Source organism: Triticum dicoccoides, chromosome 1A (assembly GCF_002162155.2).
Source record: "Triticum dicoccoides isolate Atlit2015 ecotype Zavitan chromosome 1A, WEW_v2.0, whole genome shotgun sequence".
Taxonomy (NCBI): domain Eukaryota; kingdom Viridiplantae; phylum Streptophyta; class Magnoliopsida; order Poales; family Poaceae; genus Triticum; species Triticum dicoccoides.
Window position 1 is genome coordinate 147,340,054 of NC_041380.1, and position 10,357 is coordinate 147,350,410.

A 10,357-nucleotide genomic window follows, 5' to 3' on the forward strand; every position below is an offset into this window, starting at 1 on the left:
GGCCGGATGAATCGAAAAGAAAACCCGTACGAGATGGCTTGCGTGTGACGAAGCGATTTCAAAGTGAGCTGTCCCTGCGAGTGCGAGCGTCACCCGCGTAAACGCGACGCGTACGCAATCTGTCTGAATCCCCCGCCAATTCGGACACGCGCGCTGCCCATAAAAGGCCTCGATCCTCATTGTTCATTGTTCTGATCTGCCTCTCCTTCCTCCCATCCTCGATCTCCTCTGCTCCCAACGCACACGAATCGCCGCCCCTCTGCTCTGATCTGCTCCCCGCGCACGTTCTAAGCTCAGATCATGTCGACGGCCATCCGCAAGCGCCCGGCGGCGGGACAGGAACCGGGCGTCCATGGCAGCAAGAAGCCCTGACAGGTCCTCAATGCATCACAGCAAGACAATTACTCGAACTAGCCCCGCTTGATATTATCTCAAGGTTCAGAGTTACAGATACAGGGGATCAGATCGAGGATCTGTCCAATTTCTATCAAGTACTCTAGGGTTCTAAGGGTAGCTAGCTATTACACTTGGAGAAAAGGGGAAAGATAATCTTCGGCTCGGCGAGCGGGTCCCTTATAGCTGGGAGCAGGTGGCGATGACTTGAGACGGAAGGATCCGTTGCCGTCACTGTTACAGTCAGGCTGGTGGCGGCAACGGGTGACGGTGAACAGGACACCGGAGAGCCGTCGATCTTCACTTACTGGGTTGATCCCAACCGTCCGATTCCCATAGACTGAACTCTGTTTCTTCAGTGCAGGTGTTCTGTTCTTCAGTTAACCAGAATAAGCTGTCAGGGTCCTGACAACTACCCCTCTCTGGAGAAGATCCTTGTCCCCAAGGATCATTTGTCGGAAACCAGGAGCGAATGGTGTGGTTGAAGAACTCCGGAAAGGTGACTTTGATGAAATCCGCGTCTTCCCAAGTAGCTTCGTCAGGTGACATGTTGAGCCACTGTACCAACCACTGTGTGACCAAGTGAGGATGTCTTGGGACAGCTCTTGTTTCCAGCACTGCGATGGGAGCTACTTTGATCTTGCTAGATGCATCTACCAAGGGCAAATCTGGATCAGGGACTGCATTTGGCCCCAAGTGTCTTTTGAGTTGGCTCACATGAAACACATTATGTATCTGTACCTTAGCAGGGAGCTGTAGCTTGTATGAGGAATTTCCTATCTTCTGTAGTATTCTGTAGGGACCATAAAATTGTGTGGCTAGTTTAAGCCCTGTTCTGATGCTGAATGCAGCAAGTCTATATGGTTGCATTTTTAAGTACACCATATCACCTTCTTGAAATTATCTGTCTGTTCTATTTCTATCTGCGTATTTCTTCATTCTTTCTTGTGCCACTTGTAAGTTGTGTTTGAGTTGTTGTTGTACATGTTCTCTTTGCTCCAAAAATGATTGGACCTCGGCGTCTGCAGGGCCAGGGATAGATATCTCTCCAATTTGAGGGGGAGGGAACCCATACAAACACTGGAATGGTGTAAACTTTGTAGCAGTGTGGTATGATGTGTTGAACCACCACTCTGCCAAGGATAACCAAGAACACCACCTTTTTGGTTCAGTAAAAGCCATGCTTCTGAGATAAGCTTCTAGACATTGGTTAACACACTCTGTTTGGCCATCTGACTGAGGATGGTGGGATGTGCTCATATTAAGTTTGACCCCGAGAGTTTTGAACAGTGCTTGCCAAAAATTGCTGGTGAATATGGTATCTCTGTCTGTTACCATAGACACTGGCATTCCATGCAGTTTGAAAATGTTGTCTATAAACGCTTGGAGGACTGTCGTGACAGAGAAGGGGTGAGAGAGGGCTATGAAATGGGAATATTTAGTGAATCTGTCCACGACCACTAAGATCACATCTTTGCCGTGTGACTTTGGCAGGCCCTCCACAAAATCCATTGAAATATGTCTCCAGGCCATGTCAGGGATGGGGAGAGGGTCAAGCAGACCAGGATAGTGGCAATGTTCTCCCTTGGCTCTCTGGCAAATAGGACATTGCTGAATAAATTGCTCCACTGCCTTTTTCAGGTTGGGCCAATAGAATATGTTCTTGATTCTGTGATATGTGGCTCTAATGCCAGAGTGTCCACCAATTGGTGAAGAGTGAAATGTTGTGAGCAGTTGTTGTCTGAAGTTCTCATCTGTGCCCACATATATTCTGCTTTTGTACCTCAAAATCCCAGCTGCATAACTGCATAAAGGGAGATCGGTTGCTCCAGCAGTTAGTTGAGCTATCAAGGACTTGCATCTGTCATCAGAAGTATAGGAAAGTTCTAGTTGTTCAGTCCAACTAGGTACCACAGTAGAGATTGTCATGAGTTGAGGTTTTCTGGAAAGAGCATCAGCGGCCTTGTTTTCTTTGCCCTTTTTATACTCAATGGTGTAAGTGAATTCCAACAATTTCAACATAAGCTTGTGTTGTATTCCTTCAGATATCCTCTGCTCTGTGATGAACTTGAGGCTTTGGTGATCTGTTTTAATGATCAAGGATGATCCTAGGAAATAATGTCTCCACTTCCTTAGAGACTCTAAGATAGCTATTGCTTCTTTTTCATAAGTAGACAAAGCAGAAGCTTTGGGACCAAGGGACTGACTGTAGTAAGCAATGGGTTTGTGTTTTTTCATGAGGACAGCACCAATTGCAGCTCCAGAAGCATCACATTCAAGTTCAAAAGGGAGAGAGAAATCAGGAAGTGCTAGCACTGGGGCATGTGTCAGACTGAACTTTAGTTTCTCAAATGCTGCTTTTTGTAATGGAGTCCAGAGGAATGAATCCTTTTTGAGCAGGTCATGAAGTGGTCTACAAATCATACCATAGTCTTTAATGAATCTTCTGTAGTAACCTGCCAGACCAAGGAAACTTCTCAGTTCTGTTGTTGTTACTGGTATGGGCCACTGTTTATCAGCTGAGATCTTGTCTGGATTTGTTGCAACTCCTTGTGCAGATAGCACATGTCCCAAATATTCTACATTAGGTGTCCCAAAGGTGCACTTTGCTTGGTTTAAGAGCAGGTTGTGTTTCTTAAGCAATTCCAGCACTAGGGCCAAGTGTTCCTTGTGTTCCTCTGGTGTCTTACTGAATATTAAAATATCATCGAAGAATACTAGCACAAACTTCCTCAAATAAGGAGCAAATATTTTGTTCATCAATGCTTGGAAAGTGGCAGGGGCATTTGTGAGACCAAATGGCATGACTAAGAACTCAAAGTGGCCAAAGTAAGTTCTGAATGCAGTCTTGTGAATATCTTCAGGCTTCATCCTGATTTGGTGATATCCTGATTTGAGATCAAGCTTACTAAATATAGTTGCTCCATGTAGCTCATCTAATAGATCCTCTATGACAGGTATAGGGAACTTGTTTTTGACTGTTTGGGCATTTAATTTTCTGTAGTCAATACATAACCTCCAAGTGCCACCCTTCTTTCTTACTAAAATGGCTGGTGAAGCATATGGGCTCATGCTGTGTTGGATGATATGTCTGGATAGCAACACTTTGATTTGCTGTTCCATTTCATTCTTTTGCAGGTGAGGAACTCTGTAGGGTCTCACATTCGGTGGTGTAGAATTTTCTTTGAGAGGTATGCTATGATCACACTCTCTAATTGGTGGTAATTCTGTTGGTTCGGTAAAAAGTTCCTTGTACTTTTCCAAGACTGGCAAAAGTTCCTTTGCTGTTTTCTGTTCAGTATGATCAGCAACACAACTGTAGTTACTGACAGTGGTCATAAACTGAATGCTCATGGCAAAACCCACTGCTCCCTGAGAGCACAATTTCTCTGCTTTGTCAGCAGAAATGAGTTTAGGTGCTGTTGTAGCTGTACAATCTGTGAAGGTTACAGCAAACTGTCTGTCCTTGTTGATAGTCACAGTTCTTGCATCGAAATCCATGGACAAAGGGCTATGTTTCTTCAGAAAATCACAGCCCAGAACAATATCATATCCTTGTAATTCCAGAACAGTGAGATCATTTGAGAAATCTTCATTATATATTCTGAAGTTTGTGTTAGGAGCAACAGCACCTGAGTTCAGTGAACCACCCCCAGCTACTGTCACTTTCTGTGTAGGTGTATTGATCAATTGACAATTTGTTTTTAGAGCAAATTTGAGATCAATGAATGTGTTTGTGCTTCCTGTGTCTATAAGGGCTACTCCTTTTCTTCCTCCAAGGGAAACACTCACTGCTATAGTGGACTCAGAAGAATCACCAGATACTGCTTGTGCAGAAATGTGCATGCATTTATCTGTTGCTTCTGTAAATTGCCCTTCAGCAGTTAGAACTGCTATTTGTGCTTCTTCTTCGGGTGACATATCTTCAGGGTCATTTTCACTAGCAATAGCATGTAAAGCGGGAGATTGTTTGCATTTGTGACCAGGGATCCAGGGCCCATTACATCTCCAACACACTCCTGGTTTCCTTGTTGCTGGAGCCGGTGGAGGGATTTGTAAGTTGGAAACAGGTGGAGGAGTAGCTTTAGACTGTCTAGAGAGAGCTTGAGACTGTTTTTCTTGGTGACTGAGATATGATTGGTACTTTGCTTGCAAACCACTTTCATAATCTCTAGCTAACCAATATGCCTGACTGAGGGTTGTGGGTCTTTGTGGTCTGAGGTTACACCTGATGCTTGGTTTTAAGCCATTGACAAAACTCACTATATAATAATTTTCTTGCAAGTATGGGTGTTCATCCCTGACAACAGCCATTACTTCTTCAAACTTATCAGTGTAGGCAGCTACTGACAGAGTGTTCTGTTTGAGATTGTGGAATTTTTCCAGCACCTCATAAATGCTGGATTCAGCAAACCTGTCACACAATGCTCTGCAAAAATCTGGCCAGGGCAATCTGTTGTTTTCCATTCGGGCACTTCTGACCCAGTTATCAGCTCTCCCCACAATATAGGTCAGTGCTAAATCCACTTTGCACTCGTCAGGAATTTGAGCAAGCTGAAAGTATTTGTTGACTTGTCTGATCCACCCCAGGGGATTGTCTCCATTGAAGGTAGGAAAATCTATCTTAGGGCCTTTGGAAATGCTCTTCAGGAATTGCATTGCTCTGTCAGTTTGTTGTTGTGTTGTAGTACTGAGTGCTGGTTGTGTTTGCTGGCTTGCACTTCCTCCTGTCAAGCTATTTTGCAGTTGTGTTTGCTGTCCTTGTGGTGTGATTAGTGTCTCTCCCGTGGCCTTAGTTGCGTGTGCGCCTGGATTCTGCTGGTTCTGTTGTTGTAAGCTGGGTTGAACAACCAAGGAAGCAGACGCTTGGGGAACAGGGGAGGGAGGGTTGGGGTTCTCTGCTCGCATTTCGCGCAAGATGGCGAAGATGTCTTGCTGAACCTTGGAGTTGTTCTCGACCAACAGCTCAACCTTTCCCAACTGTTTTTCCAAGGATTCGACTGTCTGTAGGCGTGTGTTAACCTGATCGATCTGATCTTGCATCTTGTCCTGCTTCAAACCCAGCGCAGTCAGTTCGGTCTGCATCGCCTCGAGCTCTTCCGAAATTTCATCCATATGCTTGGTTCGGGTGGGCATGGTGACCCGCACGGCTCTGGGATTTTACAGCGGAACGAATCTGAAACCTTCGCCGGTGACCTCCTTCTACCGCCGCCAAAGCTCCACGTCTTGCCCGCCTCTGATGCTGCACGAACCAGGGATACGCTAAGGAATTTTACCACGGCGGAATTGTTCCAGCCGCAACCTAGTTTCTCCCCAATTTGCAGCCGAACGATGCCTACTCCAGGCCGCCTCCGATCCGAAGAACTGCACCGCCGCCGGGACCCGACACCGAATTGGGGGATTTTACGAGAGATCCCAACCCCAGTTCGTGGTCAGATCCGATTCGCCTCCGAAGATTCACTGGCTCATGATACCAATTGACAGGTCCTCAAATGCATCACAGCAAGACAATTACTCAAACTAGCCCCGCTTGATATTATCTCAAGGTTCAGAGTTACAGATACAGGGGATCAGATCGAGGATCTGTCCAATTTCTATCAAGTACTCTAGGGTTCTAAGGGTAGCTAGCTATTACACTTGGAGAAAAGGGGAAAGATAATCTTCGGCTCGGCGAGCGGGTCCCTTATAGCTAGGAGCAGGTGGCGATGACTTGAGACGGAAGGATCCGTTGCCGTCACTGTTACAGTCAGGCTGGTGGCAGCAACGGGTGACGGTGAACAGGACACCGAAGAGCCGTCGATCTTCACTTACTAGGTTGATCCCAACCGTCCGATTCCCATAGACTGAACTCTGTTTCTTCTGTTCTGTTCTTCAGTTAACCAGAATAAGCTGTCAGGGTCCTGACAAGCCCCGATACGCGTTCGGGAGCATCTCCGACTACAAGAAGCTTGAGGTGCTTGGAGAAGGCACCTATGGCGAGGTGTTCAAGGCGCGCGACCGCCGCACCGGCAAGAAAGTCGCCGTGAAGTGGGTCCGCGGCAACGGGGCCGGCGGGCACGGCCCGCCCGACATCCGCGCGATCACCCGCGAGGCCGGCTGCCTCGCGGCGTGCCGAGGTCACGAGTCGATTATCGAGATCTTGGATGTGGCGACTGACGCCAAGACAGGGGATGTGTTCCTCGTCATGGAGCTCGTCGCCGACGGCCGCACCCTCCGCGAGTCGCTCTGGAGGCCTGTATCCGAGGACGCGACCCGAGTGATGATGGAGCAACTCCTGGACGCGGCCAAGAAGATACATGGAGCCGGCGTCATCCATCGGGACTTCAAGCCGGAGAACGTCATGGTCGGCTTCTTCGGCGGGCTCAAGGTTGGTGACTTTGGGTCGGCGATGCGGGCGAAGCCGGCCGGAGTGCCCTATGAGGAGTGCTGTGTCGGCACCCTGATTTACACCTCGCCGGAGCAGCTGGAAGGCAACCGGTACTACGGCCAGGCCGTTGACATGTGGGCGCTTGGGTGCATCATGGCGGAGATGTTGACCGGCGCGACACTCTTCGTGGCGGAGACAGAGGAGGAGCTGCTCGCCGAGATCTACAAGCTGCGAGACCAGATCACTTCTACGGGGGAGCTGGATTTGGAGTTCTTGGAGGAGCTTTCAGAAGCCGGGCGTGAGGTCCTGACCGGCCTGCTATCCTTCAACCCCGACGAGAGGATCACGGCGGCGGAAGCGCTCGAGCACCGGTGGTTCAGCAAGCCCAAAGGAGCAGAGCACCCTGGCTTTGTGTCGCTGAGGAGTTAATTAGCTTGATGTAGCATCTGATAGGTGCAGTGCCACTAACACTGAGTTAGCTTAATTACCGTGTTAGTATGTACTGTAATTAGTTGCAGGGCCCAAACTTAGTTTATGGGTTCCTCGCCATGTAATCCTCTGAGCAATCAGTGATTCACCCTTCAGTTATTGTAGCATGGAAATTACATGATGGAGGCCAAGTTTGAACCAACAATGTCTGAATCTGTTAAAGGCCAAGTTTCAGAATCGGGTTGAGCTTTCTATGACCGGACTGAATCTGCTAATCTTGTTGAAAAAATTGATGTTGATGCATGGACTAAATAGATGTGAAGTCCAAGGAAGAAAAACAAATGCTGAATGTCTCAGACCTAAGAAGGATATTCTACTACTAGCAACTTGGATTTCATCGGTTCAGAGCAACGCACATGAAATCTGCACAACAGTAACAGATTTCACTGAAGAAAAGATGGCACTAACAGATAATTACAATGAAAAAGGGAACATCCGCATAAAAATCCTAAGCTTTCTTGGCCCAGCAGGTCTCTGCACAGGTGTCTCGGCTCTCATCATGCCTCAGCTTTACTTCCATTGCAATGCAAGTCACACAAACCGAAAGTTCCTCCTCCTAGTCCTGGATTAGGCTCGATCAATCCTCACCTCTTCTCCGCAGTTGCAAGTCTATATAAACCTCGTTTCATATCAGTTCATCTTCATTTCAGGTCTCCTCCTCAACTCAACAGATCTGAGCCGAGAGATGGCTCTTCCTCATCCCCTGCTTCTGTCCTGCATCTTGCTGCTGGCTCTCCCAGGTGACTCATCAGTGCGCATGTGAAATGTGGTGAAGGACTAGCTAGGTACTCGACTGCTGCGTTTGGACTGAACATGTGCAGCGTTTCATTTTGGTGCAGGACCGGCGGTGTTGATGGCAGGGGGCGTCACGTTCCACGTAACCAACAAGTGCCCGTTCCCGGTGTGGCCGGCGGTCGCGCCCAACGCCGGCCACCCCGTGCTCGCCGCGGGTGGCTTCTTCCTCCCTGCGGGCCAGTCGAAGCGCGTCGGGGCTCCGGCCACCTGGAACGGCCGCCTCTGGGGCCGCACCGGCTGCAACTTCGCGGGCACCGACGCCAACGCCGCCAGCTGCCTCACCGGCGACTGCGACGGACGCCTCGCCTGCAACGGGTCCGTGGGCGCCCCTCCCGCCACCCTCGTGGAGGTGAGCCTGCACGCGGACCAGAGCAAGGGGAGCTCCTACGACGTGAGCGTGGTGGACGGGTACAACCTGCCGGTGGCCGTGTGGACCAGGCCGGCGAACCGCAGCGGCGACTGCTTCATCGCCGGGTGCGCCAAGAACGTGAACGCGGTGTGCCCGCCGGAGCTGCAGGTCACGGCGAGCGGCGGCGCGGGCAAGAAGGCGACGGTGGTGGCGTGCAGGAGCGCGTGCCTGGCCTTCGGGCTGGACGCCTTCTGCTGCCGCGGCGCGTACGGCACCGCGGAGACGTGCCGGAGCAGCGTCTACTCGCGGCTCTTCAGGGATGCCTGCCCGGCCTACTACAGCTACGCGTACGACGTGGCCGCCGCCACGGCGCGCTGCTACGCGCAGGAGTACGTGGTCACCTTCTGTCCGTCCAGATGGGGTGATCCTGTGGCCCAGATTTGAGCAATGGGCAGCCCAGGACTGTGCTGCGTATGTATTTATATATTTTTTAGACTCCGTATATGTATTTATACCTGCTGTGTGTGTAATATTTTGTGTTGACATAATACATATACTATTTATAATGCAAAAAAAATACATGTACTATTTTCCCGCAAAAAGATAATACATGTACTCCCTCCGTCCCAAAATATAAGAACGTTTTTAACACTAGTATAGTATCAAAAACATTCTTATATTCTAAGACAGAGGAAGTACTATTTAGAGGCTAAGGTGCGCTTTACCGCGCTGCTCTTTATTTGTGTGATCAACTCTTGTTTTCTTTGACAGGTTGCAGTTGATGCTTTTGGTTTGGTTTTATCTGTGTTGTCTTGAGTTTTCTTTTTTGACGAAAAAACAGCTAGGCACGGATTTTCAATGTAAAAGGTACAAATCAAACAAACACATATTCAAGATGGCATGGCGCTGGCAACCATGCCTAAGTACATAGCATGTTCCTCACATATTCAAGATGAATCTAAGAAGTTCCGATGATGTTTTTTCATTCATATATCGTGTTGCAATGTTGTTGGAGACAATATTTGTTCCGAGAGCAGTGTGGAGTTCTAACTAATCTAAATCTTGACTTGACTATACCAATTAAGGATTCAGTTAAACAAATTCCATTCATTTTAGTGTCCCTATTCAAGTTATGCTCAATGTTAATTGCCATAATGAGTACAACTCCAGGCTACTGCCAACAAATGGTATTGAACCAATTTTGAAAACCACGTCCTCAATCGATGAAACTAAAACGATAGCAAACGTTGCACATGCACCCAAATCATAAGAATCTCTTGGTGCGGTAATTCCCTGAGACTATGACCACAGTGGACAGGAGCACCAAAAGAAATACCGGCATTCCAGTTGATATCGTAACTCCGAAACCTGTGAGAACTTAAATAATTTTTGAAAGAGGTAAGATGATAGATAAAACACTTACATCAAACTTTCTTGAGCGCGGGCGGGGAAAAAGGTAAAAAATAACTCCTACTCTTCAAAAACTACCTAATAAGTAACTACCAAAATAGATTTTTATTTCTAGAATCGACATCGACAAACAAATGGAACTTGCGATCGGTACTACTCTGAAACCAACTTGTAACGCTAAAAATGCGGTCCTAGCCTCAACAGAGACTTTGCGATCCTTGTCAAGCTAAAAGCGAATATTGATCACCCATCATATGACTTCATAACATATACACACTTTCATATGCCGGTGAACAAAGATGTAATATCACAACAAGTACTACTAAACAAGATACTCCCTCCATTCATAAATACTTGTATTTCTAGGCATTTCAACAAGTGACTACATACGGAGCAAAATGAGTGAATCTACACTCTAAAATATGTCTACATACATTCGTATGTAGTAGTCATTTGAAATGTCTAGAAAGACAAATATTTAGGAATGGAGGGAGTAGAAGAGTTTAATATGGGTGAGCAATAGGGCAAACATGTGTCAATATGATAACATTGTT

The 10,357-nt window shown here is 47.6% G+C and overlaps 1 protein-coding gene and 1 pseudogene across 1 annotated transcript; both read left to right on the forward strand.

Annotated features, from left to right (window-relative positions):
- The first annotated feature begins 264 nt into the window (after positions 1-264).
- Positions 265-7,421, forward strand: LOC119275461 (annotated as a pseudogene).
- Positions 7,422-7,832: 411 nt separating this feature from the next.
- On the forward strand, positions 7,833-9,047 carry LOC119275548 (thaumatin-like protein). Its single transcript, XM_037556446.1, has 2 exons — positions 7,833-7,989; positions 8,089-9,047. Exons 1-2 carry the CDS (start codon positions 7,935-7,937, stop codon positions 8,835-8,837), a joined length of 804 nt encoding a protein of 267 aa, XP_037412343.1. The 5' UTR covers positions 7,833-7,934; the 3' UTR covers positions 8,838-9,047.
- Positions 9,048-10,357: the final 1,310 nt, after the last annotated feature.

Excerpts from the sequence above, each read along its gene's own strand:
- LOC119275548 (XM_037556446.1), top strand. The coding sequence starts at position 7,935 with ATGGCTCTTCCTCATCCCCTGCTTCTGTCCTGCATCTTGCTGCTGGCT. Across the intron at positions 7,990-8,088 it reads CTTGCTGCTGGCTCTCCCAG|GACCGGCGGTGTTGATGGCA; the intron begins GTGACTCATCAG and ends ATTTTGGTGCAG.